We start from the raw sequence: 22,003 nt of genomic DNA, 5'->3' as shown, positions 1-22,003 counted from the left end.
CCGTCGTTGGCAGCCGGGATGAAATCTGTCGTCGTTGGAGCACGTCGACCACATTCTCCGTCTTCGAAGCCACTCGTCCGTGGCTCCAGAAAGAAGGAACGTCTTTGAGATATCTAGAACCCGCCTAAGTTCTTGGGGGGGGGGAGGAAATCCTTGACTGCAAGGCTGCCCCCAAAGGCAGGTTATGGGGTGCTGTGGGTCACCCCTGTCTTCAGGCCGACCATGGGGTGCGTGGTGGCCCCCCCCAGGTCTTCTCGCCGCAGGGCCCCCCCCTCTCTCTCACTTGGGCAGCAAGAAGTAGTCCGCATTGCAGACGTCGTAGGGACCCTGGTCGGGGGTCCTTGGGCTGTCGACGGAGCTCTCGCTGAAGGGCGAGGTGGGAGGGGAGAGGAGGGGAGAGGAGCTCATGGGGGGCTCCGGAGACATCGGGGTCAGCGCGTAGGAGGCCGGCACGGAGTTGGGTTTCATGTCGCCAAAGGGCAAGAAGCCCCATTTCTTGCGGTACCTGGAAGGCCAAGCGCACCTGTTAGAAGGAAGGAGACGGGAGGGTGGGGCTGGGGTTGAGAGCCCCTCCCTGGCCTGGGTCCCCGGAGGGGGGGAGGGGGGGAAGGAGAAGAAGGGAGGTCTGGAAGGGGAACCCCAAAGGTGTTTAGGGTCTGTGGGAAAGGGAGGTAATTTGAAAAGAGGAGGGAGGGAGTGAAGAAAGAAGGAAGGAAAGGAAAAAAAGGAAGGAAGGAAGCAAGGAAGCAAGGAAGGAAGGAAGAAGATGGGCAAGTGGAAGGAAGAAAGGGAGGGAGGGAAGGAAGGAGGAAGGGAGGAAGGAAGGAAGGGGAGGAGGGAGGGAGGAAGGAAGAAGGAACAAAGGAAGGAAAGAAAGAGGGACAGAAAGAAAGAAGATGGGCAAGTGGAAGGAAGAAAGGGAGGGAGAGAAGGAAGGAGGAAGGGAGGAAGGAAGGAAGGGGAGGAGGGAGGGAGGGAGGAAGAAGGAACAAAGGAAGGAAAGAAAGAGGGACAGAAAGAAAGAAGATGGGCAAGAGGAAGGAAGAAAAGGAGGGGAGGGAGGGAAGAAGGGAGGGAGGAAGGAAGGAAGCAGGACAAAAGGAAGGAAAGAAAGAAGATGGGCAAGAGGAAGGAAGAAAAGGCGGGAGGGGGAGGGAGGGAGGAAGGAAGGAAGAAAGCAGGACAAAAGGAAGGAAAGAAAGAAGACGGGCAAGAGGAAGGAAGGGAGGGAGGGAGGAAGAAGGGAGGGAGGGAGGAAAGAAAGGGAAGGAAACTAAGAAGATGGGCGAGAGGAAGGAAGGAAGGAGGGAAGGAAGAAGGACGGAAGGAAGATGGGCGGGAGGGAGGAAAGAAAAAAGGAAAGGGAGGAATGAAGGAGAGAAGGAAGAAAGGAGAGAGGGATGACAGGAGGGAAGGAGGGAAAGAGGGAGGAAAGGAAAGAGGGAGGAAAGGAAGAAAGAAAGAAGGAAAGAAGGAAGGTGGGCGAGAGGAAGGAAGGAAGGCCCTGCTCAGCTCCGCTTGGCCTCCCCCCAGTGAACTCCCTCCCCCCCAAAACAAACCACGTTTCCTTCCCTCACCCCACTTTAAACCCAGTTTGTTCGCCCTTCCCTCTCTGCTTCCCCAACCATGTTTTTTTTTTTCCCCGCTCTTGAAACGCAGACCCCCAAGAAGGACCCTCCTATCCCCCCCCCAAGTCCCCAAACTCCCCCTCCCAGCCTTCCCCTCCCCCAAAAGAGAGACCCCCCCTTCTCACCGGGTGAGGACGCCGACCACCAAGGCCAGCCCCAGCGTGATGGTGACCGCCATGATGAGGAAGACGTGTAGCGGGACTCCGACAGCCTCTTCCACCACTGGAAGCAAAACAGCCCCCCCAAAAAAAGGACACCCCTTTTAGTGAGGGCCTGTTGGGTGAGCCCACCCTTCCCCCTCCCCTCCCCTCCGGAGACCCCCCATCAGGCCTAGAACCAGATCTCCCATAATGCTTTAGTCTGGTTCCAGGGGGGGATTCTGGGAACGAAATCCAGGAAGGTTTTGCAAATCGATCTGCTTTCTGGCTGGCTCCAAAAATGTTTCTGTGTTCTTTTAGTTTAGAATAACGGAGTCGGAAGGGACCTCGGAGGTCCTCTAGTCCAACCCCCTGCTTAGGCAGGAAACCCTCCACCCCTTCAGACAAAGGGTTGTCCAACATCTTCTTAAAAACTTCCAGTGTTGGAGCATTCACAACTTCTTCTGGTGGCAAGGAGTTCCACTGGTTAATTGTTCTAACTGTCAGGATTTTTCTCCTTTTGTGCAGAGCTTGCAAAACTGGGGGGGGGGGTTTCACGTTGGGGGACCCCCTCCTCTCCAAGAAAGCCCCCCACCCACCCCACCCCACTCACCGAGGGGCTTCTCGGTGTGGCTGGAGAAGACGGAGATGGTAGGGGTGAAGGGGCCGGAGAAATTCAGATCCGATGAGTCCTGCAAGAGAGAAAAGAAGAAATCGAATCGTGCTTGGAAGAACAGGCGGTCCTCGAGTTACGACGACAGGGGGGTGGCCAACCTGGAGGTTGCTAATTTAGGCTGAAAAACATAAAATCTAATTTAGGCTGAAAAACATAAAATCTAATTTAGGCTGAAAAACATAAAATCTAAGTTTTCGGTCGCTGCTTCCTTTCGCAAAGGGGGGGAGGGAAAAAAAAAAGGAAAGAAATTCAAATGAGTTTGAAAACGGAAGCCGCCGAAGGACGAGTCAACTGTTTTTCTCTGGCGGGACGGCCCCGGACATCTGGCTTGGGCGCCAAATAAATCATGGTTCCTCTTTTTAGAAAAAATAAAATATAAAACGATCAAAGAAGAAAAAAAAATAACTCATGGGGAGATGGAAAGTTGGTAGCAGATTGGACGTTTTCCTTTTTTCCTTCTGGATTCTTTCTTTCTTTCTTTCTTTCTTTCTTTCTTTCTTTCTTTCTTTCTTTCTTTCTTTCTTTCTTGCCTTCCTTTTCTTTCCAATTTCCTGCCTTCCCTTTCTATTTTTTCCTTGCTTCTTTCTTTCCTTGGTTCTTTCCTTCTTTTTCTTATCTTTGTCATTTCCTTCCTTCTCTTTCTATTTTTTTTTCTTCCTTCCTTCCTTCTTTGCAGATTTTATGTCTTCCTTTTTCCTTCTGGATATTTCTTTCTTTCTTTCCTTCCTTCCTTTCCTTCTCCCTTCCTTTTCTTTCCTTTTCTTTCTTTCCTTCTCTTTCAATTTTTTCCTTCCTTCTTTCCTTCCTTCTCTTTATAATTTTTCCTTCCTTCCTTTCTTCTTTCCTTCCTTCTCTTTCTATTTTTTCTTTCCTTCCTTCCTTGCAGATTTTATGCCTCCTTTTTTCCTAGATATTTTTATTTTTTCTTCCTCCCTCCCTTCTTTCTCTTTCTAGTTTTTCCTTTCTTCCTTCCTTTCCTCTTTCCTTCCTCCCTCCCTCCTTCTTTCCTTTTCTTTCCAATGTCCCTCCTTTTCTTTCTATTTTTTCCTTCCTTCCTTCCTTCCTTTCTTTTCTTTCCAATGTCCTTCCTTTTCTTTCTATTTTTTCCTTCCTTCCTTCCTTCCTTCCTTTTCTTTCCAATGTCCCTCCTTTTCTTTCTATTTTTTCCTTCCTTCCTTCATTCCTTCCTTTCTTTTCTTTCCAATTTCCTTCCTTCACTTTCTATTTTTTTCTTTCCTTCGTTCCTTGCAGATTTTATGCCTCCTTTTTTCCTTCTAGATATTTCTTTCTTTCTTTCTTTCTCCCTCCCGTCTTTCTCTTTCTAGTTTTTCTCTTTCCTTCCTTCCTTCTTTTTTCTGAGCATTTTCCTCCTCTAAAACAAAAAAATAAAATAAAATAAAATCAAAATTGCCCTAGGACTGACTTACCTCTGAAGCGTAATGGGTTGTTTCCATCTTGAAATCTTGGGATTCTGGAAAGCGAAGGAATAAGAAAGTAAAGTGAACGGATAGATTGCCAATGGGGGGACCTGAAGGAAAATCTGAAGGGCATTCAAAGAAGGGGGTCAGGAGAGCCCCATTCATTCTGGGGTTGTTGCAAATCCCTCCTGCAAAGGACTCCGTTCCTTCCCCTTAATCTGGTTATTTTCCCCAAACTTTTAAGTGGTAAATTTTTTATTAAAAACACAAACGACTTCCTAAGAAAGTTAAGGAGTGTTTCTCTTCCTTCTCTAATTTTCTCAGATTTTGCTAAAAACCAATCCGGCATTTTGCAGATGGGAGAAAAGAAACAAAGAGGCTTTTTTTTTTGAGGAGGGGGCTCAAATTGCTTAATTTTCACATAATTTTCTGCATCGCTTTGAAGAGGTCCACCTCCTGCGGCCCGCCGGCAGCCAGCAGAGTTGCCAGCAAAGCCGGACAGTGAGGAGGTTGGGGGCTTGGGAAAGCTCGGATGAGGGCTCTGCGTCGGAGGCAGAGAGGGGGCCAAGGCCATCTGATAATTATGTGCAGCCTCCGGAGTCTGGCATCAGCGAGGCAGAAGAATAGCGTGAGCCTGTTCCCAGTGTGCGCATGCACAGAGCTGCCAGATGACAAGAACAGTTAAGGAAACAGGGTCGACTCGGGAGTAAGGCTTGGAGATGATCGGCCCCTCCACATTAAGACATAAAAGAGGAACGAACGGGACGTGAGCTTTTGCAGGAAGCAATTAATTCATCCGGCCGATTCAAGATTTGAAACTTCTGTTTGTGACTCTGTGCCAAGTTTGGCCTTGCCCTGTGGCTAGAAAAATTAGCTCTAACCTTCCTCGGAAAGACCGTTTTATCAAGCCTTGCGGGCTGTAAACGAAAGTAATTGACCGCCGTATGAATTAAAGAGGCTTTGCGGGGCTAAGATTGTGCTTCGTCCTTTCTAAGAACACCACGCAAAGCGAGGCCACTCACCTGACCACGGAATGGCGACGTTTTCCCCGGCTCCACTCGCTCCAGTTTCCGTGGTCAAATTCTTCCCTTCCCCGGACCTGAATGATATGGGGTGAATTTTTTATGGCGTCCACAATGGTGTAGGAGGTGACCCCGTAGTTGAGATGGACCTGAAGGAAGAGAAGACGGTGGCATCCTTCTGTCGGTTCAAACTTTTCTCGGTGGAAGAGGATGAAACGTACGAGGAACGGTTGCCGGAATTGGGGAGGTCTAGTTTAAGGAAAAGGAGGACTGGAGGAGGGGGATGTATTAGCGCCTCTCAAATATTTGAGGGGCTGCCCCAAAGAAGAGGAGGGGGGGTCCCCCTGTTCTCCAAAGCCCCAGAAGGCAGGACGAGAAGCAACGGGTGGAAACCTAGAACTTAGGAGAAACTTCCTGTGAGTGAGAACAATGAACGAGTGGAACAGCTGGCCACCAGAAGTTGTGGGTGGCCCATCGCTGGAGGCGTTTAAGAAGAGATTGGACAGCCTCTAGGATCCCCTGTTTGAGCAGGAGGTTGGAGTAGAAGACCTCCAAGCTCCCTTCCAACTCTGTTATTCCTTCCTTCCTTCCTTCCTTCCTTCCTTCCTTCCTTCCTTCCTCCCTCCTTCCTTCCTTTCCTTTCCTTTCCTTTCCTCCCTCCCTCCTTTCCTTCCTTCCTTCCTTCCTTCCTCCCTCCTTCCTTCCTTTCCTTTCCTTTCCTTTCCTCCCTCCCTCCCTCCTTAATTCCTTAATTCCTCTTTCCTTTCCTTTCTTCTATCTTCCTTTCCTTTCTTCCTCTCCATCTTTCCCCTTCCTTTCCTTTCTCCTCCCCCCTTTCCTTAATTCCTCTTTCCTTTCCTTTCTTCTATCTTCCTTTCCTTTCCTTTCCTTTCCTTTCCTTTCCCTCCCTTTCCTTAATTCCTCTTTCCTTTCCTTTCTTCTATCTTCCTTTCCTTTCTTCCTCTCCATCTTTCCCCTTCCGTTCCTCCCCTCTCTCCTCCCTCCCTTTCCTTAATTCCTCTTTCCTTTCCTTTCTTCTATCTTCCTTTCCTTTCTTCCTCCCCATCTTTCCCTTTCCTTTCCTTTCCTTTCTCCTCCCTCCCTTTCCTTAATTCCTCTTTCCTTTCTTCTATCTTCCTTTCCTTTCCTTTCCTTTCCTTTCCTTTCCTTTCCTTTCCTTTCCTTTCCTTTCCTTTCCTTTCCTTTCCTCCCTCCTTCCCTCCCTCCCTTCCTTCTCCACCACTGGAGGTTTTCAAGAAGAGACTGGACGGCCATTTCTCTTAAATGGTGCGGGAGGGTCTCCTTCTCAAGCAGAGGGGTGGACTAGAAGACCTCCAAGGCCCCTTCCAACTCTCTTATTCTGAAGCCGCTTTTTCCCACCCCTGAGCCCCAAAGAAGATGGATATTTATTTATTTTTTTGTCGGACACCCACCTCCCACCCTCTTCCCATCCACTGGAACAAAAATAGAAAGGAAGAAAAATCTCACCTCGGAGAAAGTTTTGGAATCTTTCAGCCGGTAGCGCAGCTGGAACTGGAGATGGTAATACTTGGAGCCCCAGGAGTTGGGGTTCCTCCAGGTGACGTGGAGTTTGTGGGGTTCTTTCTCCACGGGGTGGACCTGCACGTTAGCTGGGGGGTCTGGCTTGACTGCAAAGGGAGAGGAGTGGGAAAGCGGTGGGAAGGGGGTCTCCTGGGCGGAGAGCAAGGGGGGGGGAGAGTGGGGTCTGATCCTGCCCAGATTGGGGACTGGATAGGAACGGAGTTTGGCTCGGCCGTCCATGTTAATTGGTTTTTAAATATGGGATTTTAAATTTGGGGTTTTATAATTGAGCCTATCATTTAATAATTTTAATTATTTTAAAATTTTGTCTGTCTTTGTGCTTTTAATCAGGCTGTACACCGCCCTGAGTCCTTCGGGAGAAGGGCAGTATAGAAATAAAATTAATAAATAATAAATAATAAATAAATGTGCCACCCCATCCTGGGGGATTTTTAAAGGGAAGAGGGATGGATGGATGGATGGATGGATTGGACTGGATTGACAGACAGATAGATAGAAGACAGATCAGTGGTGAAATCCAAATTTTTTTTACTACCGGTTCTGTGGGCCGGGCTTGGTGGGCGTGGCAGGGGAAGGATATTGCAAAATCTCCATTCCCACCCCACTCCTGGATGATAGAGATCGATGGATAGATGGATGGATAGATAGATAGTAGATGGCAGAGAGAGAGAAGAAAGGAAGGGAGGGAGGGATGAAGGGTAGATGGAAGGAAGGAAGGGACAGGAAGGAAGGAAAGGAAGAAGGGAAAGAAAGAGGGAGGGAGGAAGAGAGTGAGAGAAAGAGGGTGGACAGAAGGATGAATAGATAGATAGATAGATAGATAGATAGATAGATAGATAGATAGATAGATAGATAGATAGACAGACAGACGATAGATAAATATCGGAGGAAGGGAGGGAGAGAGGAAGGAAGGAAGACGATAGATAGATAGATAGATAGATAGATAGATAGATAGATAGATAGATAGGAGAGACAGAGAAGGAAGGAAGGAAGGAAGGAAGGAAGGAAGGAAGGAAGGAAGGAAGACAATAGATAAGATAGATAGATACAGAGATTCTCCATTGGCCGAGATAATCTTGTGGGATTTTTTTTGTCTTCTTTTAATTGCACACATGTCGGATGGAGACAAGGACACTCACGCAAAATATCGGTGTGGAAGGATTTCTGGCTCCGCGCCGTCCCTGCGAGGTTGGCCACGCAGACAGACACCAGCAGCAGTCCATCTTCCTCGTTGTTCAGCCCTTGAACGCGGCAGAAGAATTTCCGGGACCGGCTGTAATAGCGGCATTGTTGCTCCGTGTAGTTTTCCCCCGTGAACCTGTCCAGGGAGACATGGAAGCGGCAGCTGGCTGGGGGGGATGATGGGAGTTGGAGTCCCACCAACCTCAAGGGAAACCCCTGATTCATCTTCTCAAAAGAGAAGTTCATCTCGGGAAAGAAGCCCAGCTCGAGTTTCCTGCACCTGGCATGGGGGTTGGACTGGATGACCTCACAGGGGACCCACCAGTTCTACATTCCAGGCAATGCAGAAGCTCTCAAATCAAAGGAAGGAATTGCCTCTGAGCCTGAATTTTTAGCCTTCTGCTATCCCAGCTCTGCAGAGATTATTTTTGCATGGCGGTGAAGTCCTCGACGTATGACTACAACGGAGCCCCAACATTTCCGTCGCTAAGCAAGTTAAGGCCCCGTCTTATGAACTTTCTTCAGGGAATCCCTGCGATTCTTAAAAAGGAGTCCCACGGGTTGTTAAATGAATCCGGGTTCCCCATTTGTCAGGAGGTCGCAAAAGGGGATCGCCTATCCCTGGGAGAGTGGGGCGAGGGTCACTGCGACCGTCATAACTACGAGTCGGCGGCCAAGGCGTCTGGATTTTGATCAGGTGGCCCCCGGAGGATGCCGCAACGGTCATAAGTGTGAAAAATGAAGTCACAAAGTTGTTGTTTTTTTAGGGCCGTTGTAACTTCGAAGGGACGGTCGTAAGTCGGGGACTACTGGGGTTTGGCAAATGGGCAGCGCCACCTCGCATACAGACCTTTGCATCCAGAGGGAAGCTTTGGTGCGTGGCGACACCGGAGAAAACGTTCTCCACTCGCAGAGAATATCCTTGACTAAACTCCTGCGGAAACAGGTAAAATCTGGGGTCTTGGGGGGCTCTAGGAAAAAAAAAAGAGAGAGAGAGAGAGAAGATATCAGGGTCTCGGGAAGCACTCTGCACATGCTCAGGAACCCCGGAGCAAGGCCCAAGGGCAGGAGACCGAGAAGGAAGAACCAAGGAGGGATAAAACGCCCACCTTCGACAATCAAACGGTGGGTACAAAGGACTCGGCTGTCCTCGGAGCAGCTGTAAGACCCCGACTGATTGGGATGGACGAAGGGAAGAAAAAGGCCGGCCGGCGAGGTGTCCCACACCGCAGGGTTGGTGGAAGAGACGGGCTGTTTCTCAAACGTCCAATGCAGCTGAGTCTGGTTGGCCGGCTCCCCTTCCGGGCAGGTTAGGGTTACGTTGGAACCTGGCAGGACGACGATGGCACCAGCGGGCGGAGCTGCCGAATAAAAGGGAATAAAAAAAAATAGTGAAAAGAGAGATAAAGGAAGAGGGGAAGAAGAGGAGGAGATGGAGAAAAGGGAGGGAGGGAGGAAGGATGGAAGGAAGGAAATTTGTGGGAGAAAGAGGAAGGAAGGAAGGAAGGAAGGAAGGAAGGAAGGAAGGAAGGAAGGAAGGAAGGAAGGAGGGAGGGAGGAAGGAAAATGCAGGCAGGAAGGAAGGAGTGGAGGAGGGAGAGAAGAAGGAAGGAAGGAAGGAAAATGCAGGAAGGAAGGAAGAAAGGAAAGAAAGAAGGAAGGAGAGAGGGAGGGAGGAAGGAAAATGCAGGCAGGCAGGCAGGAAGGATGGAAGGAAGGAGTGGAGGAGGAAGAGAAGAAGGAAGGAAGGAAGGAAGGAAAATGCAGGAAGGAAAGGAAGGAAGGAAGGAAGGAAGGGAAGGAAGGAAGGAAGGAAAGAAGGGAGGGAGGGAGGAAGGAAAATGCAGGCAAGCAGGCAGGCAGGCAGGCAGGAAGGAGTGGAGGAGGGAGAGAAGAAGGAAGGAAGGAAGGAAAATGCAGGAAGGAAGGAAGGAAAGGAATTTGTGTGAGAAAGAGGAAGGGAGGAGAGGGAAGGAAGGAAGGTAGGAGTGGAGGAGGGAGAAAAGAAGGAAGGAAGGAAAATGCAGGAAGGAAGGAAGAAAGGGAATTTGTGTGAGAAAGAGGGAGGGAGGGAGGGGGGAAGGAAGGAGTGGAGGAGAGAGGGAGGGAGGAGTAGAGTAGGGAGGGAGGAAGAAAGGAAGAAGTGGAAGTGGAGGTGGGAGGGAGAGAAGGAGGGAAGGAGGGAAGGAGGAAGTGAAGCAGGGAGGAGATGGAAATAAAAATAAAAATGGAAGAAAAGAAAAGAAAAAAGAAAGGAAAGGAAAGAAGAAAAAGTGAAGAAGGAGGAGAAGAAGAAGAAGGAAAACAAAAGGAAAAGGAAAATGTACACCAGGAGATAGAGAAAGAAAAAGAAAAAGGAAAGAATGCCACGAAGGAGAAGAAGGAGAACACGATCCAAAACGCTTTTATAGATGACCTACAACGTGATTATGGACCCTCCATTAGGACAGATATTAGAATATTCTCTCTTAATAACAGATTGATAAGAAGTCCGACAGCCACGCGGAGGGGCACCCGAGTTCAAAACATCGTAAAAAAAAACCTCCCCAACCAGCTCAGCTCCCAGCCCTAAGGAGCAAACGTGCAGATATCAGCGAGAACTTTCCGGAAGTCCTGACCTTGGGAATTTTGCACGAGAGAAGATAACACTTTCGCTGATGTGGGAAAACTTCTCCGTCCGATCAATAGTTTTATCGGCGCTCGGTCAAAAGGCAACGGGGAGGGCTTGGCCCTTTGATAGGAACCAGCTTTTGCTTCTCTTCAAAAGTCAAAATTGTGAGATGAAGAGATCATGAAGAAGCTACTAGAACAGGGGTCTGCAACCTTAAACCCTCAAAGAGCCATTTGGACCCGTTTCACCACAGAAAAGAAAACACCGGGAGTCACAAAACCCTTCCCGGGCCTGACTATTTCTCGAGCGGCCACAAAACTAGCATATGTAGTCGAATTAAATGTTCTGTTTTCTTCTGAAACTTTTCTTTTCTTGGGATTTATTCATGGTTGGCCTACTGGAGGTTGAAAAGCTCACTAAATCGCGTGCCGGCGGGTGTCGCACATTGGCGGTTGTGACGTATAGTTTGAGTGACAGGGAGCCGCAGCAGTGGGGTGAAAGAGCCACATGCGGCTCCAGAGCCGCAGGTTGCTGACTCCTGGACTAGACGGAGCGCCGAAATGGGGGCACACATGCCGGAAACCAGAAGAGCAATGGGCGAAGACGGTTCGTGTGAATTTTATCAGCCACCCAACTGCAACAGAATCAGGACAGCAATGGGAAATTAAAATAATAGTGAAGAAGAAGAGAAAGAGGAAGAGGAAGAGGAGGAAGAAGGAGAAGGAGGAGAAGGAGAAGAAGAAGGAAGAGGAGGAGGAGGAGGAGGAAAGGAGGAGGAGGAGAAGAAGAAGGAGAAGGAGGAGAAGGAGAAGAAGGAGGAGGAGGAGGAGGAAGAGGAGGAACAGGAGGGGAGGAGGAGAAAGAGAAGGAGGAGAAGAAGAAGTGGAGGAGGAGGAGGAGGAGGAGAAGAAGAAGGAAGAAGCAAAGGAGGAGGAGGAGGAGATAAAGAAGGAGAAGGAGAAGGAGAAGGAGAAGGAGAAGGAGAAGGAGAAGGAGAAGAAGTGGAGGAGGAGGAGGAGAAGAAGAAGAAGGAAGAAGCAAAGGAGGAGGAAGAGGAGGAAGAGGAGGAGAGGAGGAGAAAGAGAAGGAGAAGAAAAAGAAGAGGAAGAAGAGGAGGAGGAGGAGGAGGAGGAGAAGGAGAAGGAGAAGAAGGAAGAAGAGGAGGAGGACGAGGAGAAGAAGAAGGAGGAGGAGGAGGAGGAGGAGGTGGAGGAGGAAGAAGAAGAGGAGGAGGAGGAGGAGGAGAAGAAGAAGAGAAGAAGAAGGAAGAAGAGGAAGAGGAGGAGAAGAAGAAGAAGAAAATGATATTTGTGATACATTTTTAAATGTGCAGTTGACTGAGTTTCCAGTTTAATGAATAAAAGAGATAATAATAACAGATTTAAAAAAAACATCACCTTAAAGCAGTTTTATCAACCACAGAACCAAAGCAAGCAAAATAGAGCTTAGGCACCAAGAAGGGAGGGGGGAGAAAAAAGGAAGGAAGGAAGGGTATGGGAGCACGGAACGGAGCCAGTTCAAATGGGCACAGCCCACTGGCTGGCTCAAAGCCGAAAAGCCGGTCCTTTCTCTCCAAAATGTTTAATAGGATTTAATTAACGTTGGCCGGTTCATCACCTTCCTGTCTTCCGGGGTTTCAGCATCGAAAAACAAATATTGACAAATTGTTGTGTGCGTGTTTTTTTAAAGTGTGTCTCCATAGCAACCGGGGGTGTGTGTGTAGGCGAAAGAGCCGGGTTCGAGGGGGCTCAAGGTCGCGTCAAATAGGCAGCGCAAGCAATTCCTAGAATCGCCAGGAAATAAATACCGGTAAATGGTCATTTGTTAATGTGGTTATTTCTTCCTTTTAAAAAAAAAAAAACAACAACAACAAATGAGCTTCAGACGGAACGCTTTGTTTAAACAGAGGAGATTGCGGCCTGAGGAACTCCCTGCCACTTCCTCGACGAGGCGTCCGAGCCGTGATTTATTTTGTTCCAAATTGATTTTGCCAAACAACCGCATCATTTGGGGCAATTTATATATTGACTTACTTAAATGGATAGCGGCCACCTGCCTCGCTCTAAAAAAAACGACGCTCAATTTAACGGGCGCTAAAAAAAGAGACATTAAACTGAGTTGTTTTTTTTTAAAAAAAAAAGCAAAAAATTTTGAGAATTCACACCCAGCTTGGCCAAGCTAAAAATGACACGAAACCAGAATCCACTTTCTGATGCTTGCTGGAAAAAAAAAAAAAAACGTTGCAAAGGGTTTGGTGCAAAGATTTGTAGCCGCGAGTCCTCGACGTACGACGGCAATGGAGCTCAAGTTACGTCGCTAAGCGAGACAGCTGTGAAGTGAGCTTTGCCCTGTTTTACAAACCCTTCGACTTCTGCTCAGCGGAAGGTCTCAAAAGTGGGGGGGGGAGGGGAAATCGCGTGACTCCAGAATACGGTGATCGTCATAAGTACGAGTCAGTTGCATCTGAATTTGGCAAACTGACTCGTATTTATGACGGTTCAAGGTCCCGGAGTTACGCAATCTGGTTTCGCGAAGCCAGATTCCCTGAACAACTTAAAGTGTTCCGAACTTAACAATTGCAGGGATTCCCTTAGCGACGAGAAAGGTGGCAAAACGAGGCACGACGCCCTTAAGAATCCGCCCCTTGGCCCATGGAAAGGCTACGACGGTCGTAAGTGTGAAAAAAAATGGCCCTAAGTCCCTTTTTTTCCCACGGTCGTCCTAACTTCAGACGGTCCCTAAAAGGAACGAATGTTTGTAAGTCTGAGGACGAGTGGAAGCTGGTCGTTCGGATGCTTTGCTATATAACTGAGGTTTATTTTTTCGCCTGGCAGAATCCGAACTCGAAGCAGATCAGATTTCAGGAAGAGCAATTAGTCTATCCTGATTGTATTAGATTCCCGGCAGTGGAGTATTAATCAATTTTAGGGGGAAAAAAGGTCAACGGCGGAAAAGAGCAAGCAGATCCGGCAGGAAAATAAGTGATTTTATTTTTTATTTTTTGCAAAATCTGGCATTTGATTAAAGGTTAACGGGCCTCTCGGCCAGCCGTGCCAAGAATCGGGTTAACCGATCAGGAGAATTTCACGGGCAGCTGTTAATCCCCTTGCTTGCGTCCTTTTGGGGGAGAGGGGGGGAGAAGATAATAGGGCTGGAAGGAACCTTGGAGGTCATCTAGTCCATCCCTCTGGCCAGGGTAGGGGGGGGTCTTCTCTTAAGGGAGCCTGGACTGAAGTGTGGCTGGCTTAAGTGGATTTTTGGAGGGAATATCTGTAACAGGAGGAGGGAAGGATGAAGGGAAGGGGGGAAGAGGAGAAGGAGAAGGAGGAGGAGGAGGAATTATATGGAGAAGGGAAGAAAGGAGGAGGAGATGGAGGAAGAGGAGGAAGAGGAGGAGGAGGAGAAGGAATAAGGGAGGATGAAGGAGAAAGAAAAGGAAAAGAAGGAGAAGGCAGAGGCAGGAGGAAGGGTAGGAGGAGGGGACGGGAGAAAGGTGGATGAAGGAGAAGGAGAAGGAGAAAGAGGAGAAGATGGAGGAGAAGGAAAAGGAGGAGAAGATGGAAGAAGAGGAGGAAGAGGAGGAGGAGGAATAAGGGAGGATGAAGGAGAAAGAAAAGGAGAAGGCAGAGGCAGGAGGAAGTGTAGGAGGAGGTGAAGGGAGAAAGGTGGATGAAGGAGAAGGAGAAAGAGGAGAAGATGGAGAGGGAGAAAAAGAAGATGGAGACAGAGGAGGAAGAGGAGGAGGAGGAGGGAGAAAGGAGGATGAAGGAGAAGAAAAAAGGGGAGGAGGAGGAGAGGAAGAAGGAGAAAAAAGATGGAGACAGAGGAGGAAGAGGAGGAGGGGAAGGGAGAAAGGTGGATGAAGGAGAAGGAAAAGAAGGAGAAGATGGAGACAGAGGAGGAAGAGGAGGAGGGGAAGGGAGAAAGGTGGATGAAGGAGAAGGAGAAGGAGAAAGAGAAGATGGAGGAGGAGAAGGAAAAGAAGGAGAAGATGGAGACAGGGGAGTAAGAGGAGGAGGGGAAGGGGGAAAGGTGGATGAAGGAGAAGGAAAAGAAGGAGAAAAGGAGGAGAAGATATGATAATTAAGATGAATGGGTCTCCTCAGAGAAAGCAGCACAATCATTAAAGTTATTTCTCTCCAGAGATTTTCCCAGAATCCCCTAAGAGTTGAGCTGGGCAGATCACGTGACTTATAAAACTCTGCTCTAATTCTTTTTTTTTTTCCCTCCCAAAAAATCCTTGTTAATGTTCACCAGAAGAAGAAAAACAAAAAGCCAAAGAAAGCAGAAGAAAGAAAAAGAACATTTCAACCTCTCTAAATGGGATTTTTCCTTCCCCCACCCCCACTTTCCTTCTTCTGCTTCTCCGCTTCCCCTTCCTGTTGTTTTAAGTGGGGGGTTTTAAATCTGAAAAGTCCAGACAGAGGAAGAGATTTTGGGGCGATTTTTATTTATTTATTTTTTTTAACGGAGGAAATAATCTTGCTTTGGTTTGCCCCCCCCACCCCAAACTATGAGTTAACCATGTTTGGATATTAAGACGAGAACTCAAAATTTCAGGGACTTTTTCCAATTTGAGGCCCAGGTAGACTTGAAAGATGACTGGAGGCTCAGCCTGTACAGCTCCCTTGTTGGGTCTTTTAAGCTTCCTTCCTTCCTGTGCACAATCCCCATCCCACCCCCGGCAACACAAACAAGCACACACCCACAATCACACGCCCGTAAAAATCACACTTCCAGACTCGCTTCCCAAAAGACAAAATGGCAAATCTTTCTTTTTTGCAAATTTCATTCTGCATTTTCATCTTTTCTCAGGATATTCATTCTCTTTTTTTTTCTCCCCTTCCTGATTCTCCCACGTTCCTTTCTTCCAGAAGACAAACACACCCCCCCATCCTCCCCAATGAGGGAGAATGATAACCCCCCACCCCCACAAATCTTGGATTAATGATAATCGCGTGATAAGGTTTTGTGTGCAGCCTGGCCGGAATGTGGGAAAATTAAGATTTTTTTCATTAGCAGCGATGGCTCAAAGGACTGTTTTGATCAGAGGGGGGGAAAAAAAACTACACAATTATTTTTGTGTGTTTCTGGATTTTGTGCTGGGGAAAAAACCACGAAACTTTTGATTTTGGGGTTTTACCGATGAGATAGGATTGTTGTTACTGAAAGTGTGACTTTATACTATTATGGAAAAAGTAAAAAAAGAGAGTGAGATTGGAAGTGATTATCGTATTTCCACTCCGCACCAAAGGGATGTTTTTTTTGTCAAAGTTTTCTCTTTCTTTTCTCCTTCTTTTCTACGCTTCTCTCTTCCTTCCTTCCTTCCTCCAGTGTCTTTCCATTCCTTTCTTTCTTCCTCTCATTCTGATCTCCTTCCTTCCATCCATCCATCCTTCTTCCTTCCTTTCCTTCCCTCTCCTCCTCGCCTCCCTTCCTTCCTCCCTCCCTCCCTTCCTTCCTTCCTCCAGTGTCTTTCCATTCCTTTCTTTCTTCCTCTCATTCTGATCTCCTTCCTTCCATCCACCGATCCTTCTTCCTTCCTTTCCTTCCCTCCTCCTCCTCCTCCTCGCCTCCCTTCCTTCCTCCCTCCCTCCCTTCCTTCCTCCAGTCTTTCCATTCCTTTCTTCCTCTCATTCTGATCTCCTTCCTTCCATCCATCCATCCTTCTTCCTTCCTTTCCTTCCTCCTCCTCGCCTTCCTCCCTCCCTCCCTTCCTTCCTTCCTCCAGTGTCTTTCCTATTATTTCCTTTTGCGTTTTTGTGTTGTATATGATCCGCAAATTAAAAAGGAGAATATATCAGGGGAGGGGGAAAAAAAAGAAAGAAGGAAGATTATTTTCCCTCTGTGCGCCACAAAATATTTTCTTGTTTAGGGGGGCTCTGCTGGGACCCCTTTGCCCCCCCCAAGTGGGGTCTTTAGGAAGGGACAGAGATGGGGGGAGGAAAAGGGAAGAGCCACCGTGGCAAAAATTCTGGTGGCGCCGACATTTACAGTAAAAAAAAAAGAGAGAAAAAGAAAACAGAAGTTCCGAATCATCTTTTTTTTTCCCCCTGCTTCAACAGTTTTTCGCTTAAAACTCTTCCTGCCTCTCAGTTCCTATTTCTTCTTTTCTACCTGCACAGAAACAAAATAGTTTTGTTCTAGAGAAAGGAAGAAAACAGGGTTTTTTTTTCCCCCACCCTTTTTCTTCCCCACTTTTCGTGTCTCGATTTCTTCTTTTCAAAACTTTCCCGCAGCCTAAAAAGGCCTCTTGCGCCTTCGTTGACCAGCAGCTACGTCTGGTCTTGTTTTGCTCATTCACGACAGCCCTGCGGTGCGGGGCAGCTTAGAGATGAGCCACCATTTACGAATTTCTGTCATTCCTTCTCTCTTGCTTCCTTTCCTTCCTTTTTCTCCTTCGTGGTTCTTTCCTTTCCTTCTCCTCTATCTACTTCCTTTCCTTTCCTTCTTCATTTACTTCCTTACTCTTCTCTTCCATTTACTTCCTTTCCCTTCCCTTCCTTCTTTCCTTTCTCATCCTCCTTTCCTTCTTTCCTCTTTCTCCCTCTTCCCTTCCCTTCTTCCTTTCCTCTTCCTCCTTTCCTTTCTCCTCCTTCCCTCCCTTCTCCATTCTTTCCTTTCTCCTCCTTTTCCCTTTTCTTTCTCTCCTTCCTTCCCCATCATTTATCTTCTTCCTTCCTCCCTTCCCTACATTCTTTCCCTCCTTCCTTCGCGTCTCTCTCTCCTTCCTGCCCTCTTTTCTTCCTTTCTCTCGCTCTTCCAGCCATCCCACCACCACCCTTTTCTCAAAGACACACACACCTAAACAAACAAACACACCAATGAATTCCCTTCTTTTAAAAGGCTAAACCTGCAGCCGAAGCTCCAAGAAATTAGAAAAATCGTGCCAGCCTGGCTGGCAGCTGTGGGTGCAAACGGATCACCCATTTCCACCCCTCACCTTAACGACGCATCCGTAAACTCACACACACACCCAGGCACACACAAACACACACGAATTAATCTTTGTTTTGGAAGCATTCGTCCGCAGCCACCGGCCAGAGCGAATTTTCGAACCGTCTCACCTGGCTGCTCGCAAGGCAACGTGGGGGACGCGAATCCGGCCACGGCCGCCAGGATGTGAGCGATCAGGGTGGCACCAGCCAGCCACATGATGCCAAGGCGATGCCCCCGCGGGCCCAGGACTCCTGCCAGCTGCCTCGGTTGCAGAGAAACATTTGAGGAACTTCAAGTCGCGGCTGTTGAAATTAGTGACTAATGTCCTTTTCGGAGTTGTGAAAGCAGGTGGGGAGATTAAGCAATGGGGTGGAGCTGGCAGAGGGCACAGGGGGCAGGACGGGGTGGGGGGCGTAGGTGGGGGAAAATACACCAGCGTTGTGCAGAAAGAAAATATGAGGCACCCGGGTTTCCCCCCCCCTCCCGGTGTCCCAGCTCTTTCTCTTTCAAATAAGGTTGTTTCCCAGTGCAAATTCACCAAGAATTTGCAAAAAAAAAAAACTTGTCTTGTCAGCGAGGTCCTCGACTTACGACTACAGCCGAGCCCCGTCGCTAAGTGGGACGCTTGTGGAGCTTTGCCACCGCTTTCCTTGCCACCGTTACAGGAAATCCCTGCCGTTAAGTTAGGGATGCGGGGGGGGGGGATTTGGCTTCCCCGTTGACTTGGCTCGTTCGAAGGATGCAAAAAGGGATCGTGGGAATTCCCGACTGTTGTAAATACGAGTCGGTGGCCCAGCGTCTGAATTTTGAGCGCCTGAACCAACGGGGGGGGGGGCGCTGCAAAAGGTCGTTAAGTGGGGGAAACGGCCCTTTTTTTTTCAGGGCCGTTGTAACTTCGGTCACTAAACGAACCGTCGTTAAGTCGAGGACGGACGGGGAGGGGGAGCTGGGATGATATTGACAAACAGCCCCACGCCACCAAGGAAGAGGTTGCAGGTGCGTTTGAGGGGATGCAAGCCTTTTAGGCCGCTCGAGTGAGCGAGCCAAGCTGGGCAAGGCGGGGCTTTCCCGTGGCTTGGCCACGCCCACATGTCCTTTCACAGTTTTCCAAAGTGACGAGATGCATTTGTGGGTTTTCAAAAAAACATACCCCAGATCTGACTTTCGACAAATATCCGAGGTTATCCCCATCCAGTTCTACTCCGAAAGCATCTTATAAAGGGAAACTCAAGTTTCTAGACCTCATGGCGATAACGTGAAAACAAACCAAAAAAAAGGATTCGAAGCTCTTGACTCTCCGTTCTGCAAATTCCTTCTTTAAAAATTAAGAAGAGGAGTAGAAATGGAGGGGAAAACACTCATTGCCAGCCCCACACACATAGGAGAACGTACTGAACAGGTAGTCCTCAATTTATGACCACCAATGGGATTGGATTTTCTGTCGTTCATTTGGCATGGGTTGGACGTTGAATCATCGTGTGCCCGGATGTGATTTTTTATGACCATTTTTACCATGGTCGTTAAGCGAGTCACACGGTCATTAAGTGATCATGTAGCCGGCATGACTCAATGCCAAAGGCGCACGGAATGCTGTTCCCTTCCCACCAAAGGTGGTCCCTATTTTTCTACTTGCATTTTTTACCTGCTTTCGAACTGCTAGGTTGGCAGAAGCTGGGACAAGTAACGGGAGCTCACCCTGTTTCGCGGCACTCGGGATTCGAACCGCTGAACTGCCGACATTTCGATCGACAAGCTCGGCGTCTTAGCCACCAAGCCACCGTGTCAGGTAGGAAAGTCGCAAATTGCGATCGTGTGACCACAGGGGTGTGTGTGTGTGTGTGTGTGTGTGTGTGTGTGTGTGTGTGTGTGTGACAGTCATAATTGCAACAACGGGTCACGAATCCTCTTTTCCCGTCACTTTGAACCGTCGTTAAACTGTACACCATAGCCCCTCCAACAAGATCGCCTAGATCTCTCAATAAAGGCACGCCGCTAGGAAAAAAAACCCACATTATTATTTTTTTTTTAAAGAAAAGGCAATTTCTCTTTATAGTCATAAAACGATAACAATTCTGCCCAGTATAGAAATGTAAAATAAATTATACTCAATGTTCCTTAATCCCTGCTTGGCACAGTTGCGGTTTCGCCCCCCTCCCCCCTCTTCTGCCCGAACGGAGAGGCTGTGCCCAAACTGGATTTATCCCGCGCCTCTCCCTCGCGGACAAAATATGTCCTCTTTGGTATCAAAATCGAGAGAACCGGGCACCGTCCCTCTCCCTCTTGCCCGTGATGTTGTCCATCCCAGATTGGTTCAGTCTCGTCGGTGGTGTAAATTTGCGAGCGGAGTAACGGGAAGAGCCCGAACGATCCCAAACTTGCCAGCTTCTTCCAACTTCCGACGATCTCTCGGGACAGTCTCTTTTTAACCAGGTTAGCCACTGTTCAAGGCGTACCGGTTAAAACTGTTGATGCGCCAGAAAATCTATGTCGGTACCGGTTGGTTGACGCGCTCAACTACCCCTCTGTTTTCAGGGCTGCCCGGAAACTTGTCCCATGATATTTGGCTACGGAGAAGACGTCTTACTTCAAGGCAACAGGGTAGATTTGCAAACGGGATCCCCCCGAAAAATACTTAAGATTTCAGTGCTCCCCTCCCAATTCTGCGTTTGGACGAAGGAAAATCATTTTGGAGGTTCGACGGAATCGGTTATCCTTTGTCTCTAACGGTTGTGCCAGTTTCTGGACGAATCGTCTACCCCGACAGCATAGCATGGCTTAAGGGATCTGGTGGGAATCTGCTCCATCGATCTGCAGTTGAGGATCTAGCAGGACATCTTTACAGATCTCTGCAGACCGAGAGGGATCCCAAGAAGGTCAATTGTTTCTTCGAAAGGAAGTGGAAGCTGTACGGATCTCAACGAGTTTGGCTGCGGGAAGAAACGAGGCGTTTTTGCAACTGGGACTCTTCCCAATGTTACTCTTGGTTTACTCTGCCCCGATTCGGTGGTCGCTGTTTTCCACCAATTCCTGGGACACGGGAAATGAGTTGCGGGACCCTCGAAGGACAGGGCCCAGAAGGACAAGGAAGGAACTCTTTGCAATCGAAAAGTCCGACACAATAAAAAAATAAAATTTCTTTACTTTCTCCCTGGGAGAAAGGAAGATCCAAAGCCTCCGAGGGACGCCCGGAAAGACGTGGTGCAAATCCTGAACTCTTCTTGGAAGATTTGGGGTGGGGCGCCCCTCTTGTAAGTCCGAAAGCACTCGGTCCTCTTGTCTTTAAACTGAAAAGAGCCGCGTTTCCACGTGCCGAGATTTGGACGTCGCTCGCGGAGCGAGTCTTTTCTTCAACCTGAGTTATCAGATGCCAAAATGCTTTCGTGGCAAGGCGGGCCTCGTGGCCGCTTCGGGGAGTTGGCAACCCTCAAAGGTTTGACCCAGTGCCTTTTAAATGCCAGCTGGATGTCCAACGAGGAGTAGGAAAAATCCTCACTCCTTTGTAAACGAGATTCGTTTGCGAGATTATTTTTTCCCCGCTCTCTCTCTCTCTCTCTCCCCCCCCAAGGCTAAAAAACCCCCCCAGCAAATCCAAAGCACAAGGTTACAGGGTTGTAGTAGGAGGAGTCCTACGTCTCCCCCAGTCCTAGCCCCCATCTTACATCCCCAATTTTCTTGATTCGTACATACTTTGGAGAAAAGATGCCACGTTGCTCGAACAAGGAACTATCCCTGGATTCAAAAGCAGAACGTAAATGCTCGAAGGATTTCCTGTCCAACGAGAGGAACAGTTAAACGTCCCACATTCGCCGATCAGCTAGAGCGAGCTACCTCAAATACACCGGCAGCTTGAATTGAGGGGGTGCGTGGGTTACGTGGTTTGGTTACATGGCGATAGCGTTAGACTTCAAGCCACGGTTCTGAGTTCTCGGCGACAGCCGATCTGCTCCCGTTTGGTGAGCTCCCTTTCTCTCATCCTGACGGCCGGAACGAGATCTTTAGCACATGGGTCCATCCATCGTCTACGATGCTCCCCTGGCGTTGTGTCACACTTTCAGCGTCTTCTCGGGCGCGCTGGGCTCGCCGCCACCGCTGTTTTTCTTCTTCCGCAGCGTCTCGATCCAGCTGGTGCTGGGGCGGCCGCTGAAACTGGAAAGGGCCAGCGAACTGAGCCGCATGTTCTTGCCGGAAGTGATGAGCTCTCCAAAACCTTCCTGGTGGGAGAAGGCGTAGCCGGAGCGTCGGGAACCCGTGCGCCCCACGCGGCCCATGCAACGGTGCTGGGTTTTTTGCTTCTTGCGAACCAACTGGGTGTAACGGACCTGGGGAAGAAAGCAGAGCGAGCGGACGTCAAAGCGAGAGGCTATTCAGCTTCCTCGCCAAAATCTTCCCACTACTGCGCCTTCTTAATCGTGCCAGCATCCCAAACCCCCAACCCCAACTCTAACCCTAACCCTAACCCTAACCACAACTCAGTGGTGAAATCCTGCCGGTTCTTTATGGCTCGCGCGAGCCGGTAGCGCCAGTGGCATGTGGTTCAGCGAACTGGTAGCGGCGGTAGCGCGAGGCTCCACCCACCCGCCCGCACATTGTTACTTCGTGGTTTTAACCAACAAGTAACCCGCTTTTGACCCTCTGCGCATGCCCAGAAGGCTTTGCGCATGCGCAGGGGGTCAAAAATCAGACGTGACGATGGCGCACGCACTTACGAACCGGTAGGGAAGGTAAGTAGATTTCACCCCTGCCACAACCCCCCCATCCTAATCCTCGATTCACAACGATGCGTTTACCGACCGTCGGATGTTACAACGGCAGTGAAAAAACAGAGAC

General features: G+C 48.8%; 2 protein-coding genes across 2 annotated transcripts in view; both read right to left on the bottom strand.

The window, feature by feature from the left end:
* Positions 1-223: 223 nt before the first annotated feature.
* Positions 224-17,466, bottom strand: IL6R (interleukin 6 receptor). The gene is given in 11 exon segments (XM_070951448.1): positions 224-505; positions 1,754-1,850; positions 2,379-2,457; positions 3,869-3,912; positions 4,882-4,906; positions 4,908-5,030; positions 6,370-6,530; positions 7,584-7,762; positions 8,477-8,597; positions 8,736-8,987; positions 17,305-17,466. Coding segments are annotated over 11 exon segments (1,395 nt in total). The 5' UTR covers positions 17,393-17,466; the 3' UTR covers positions 224-279.
* A 1,763-nt stretch (positions 17,467-19,229) lies between these two features.
* The window catches only part of ATP8B2 (ATPase phospholipid transporting 8B2), a 32,073-nt gene continuing 29,299 nt past the window's right edge, over positions 19,230-22,003 (bottom strand). Inside the window, 1 exon segment of the mRNA XM_070951459.1 lies at positions 19,230-21,495. Coding sequence (XP_070807560.1) covers positions 21,220-21,495 — 276 coding nt within the window. The 3' untranslated portion in view covers positions 19,230-21,219.

This window comes from Pituophis catenifer, unplaced genomic scaffold (genome assembly GCF_029215685.1).
Source record: "Pituophis catenifer annectens isolate HBS135680 unplaced genomic scaffold, rPitCat1.0.hap2 SCAF_10, whole genome shotgun sequence".
In the NCBI taxonomy this organism is placed as follows: domain Eukaryota; kingdom Metazoa; phylum Chordata; class Lepidosauria; order Squamata; family Colubridae; genus Pituophis; species Pituophis catenifer.
The sequence above is the reverse complement of the archived record's forward strand: the minus strand, read 5'-3'. Positions and strand labels throughout refer to the sequence as shown.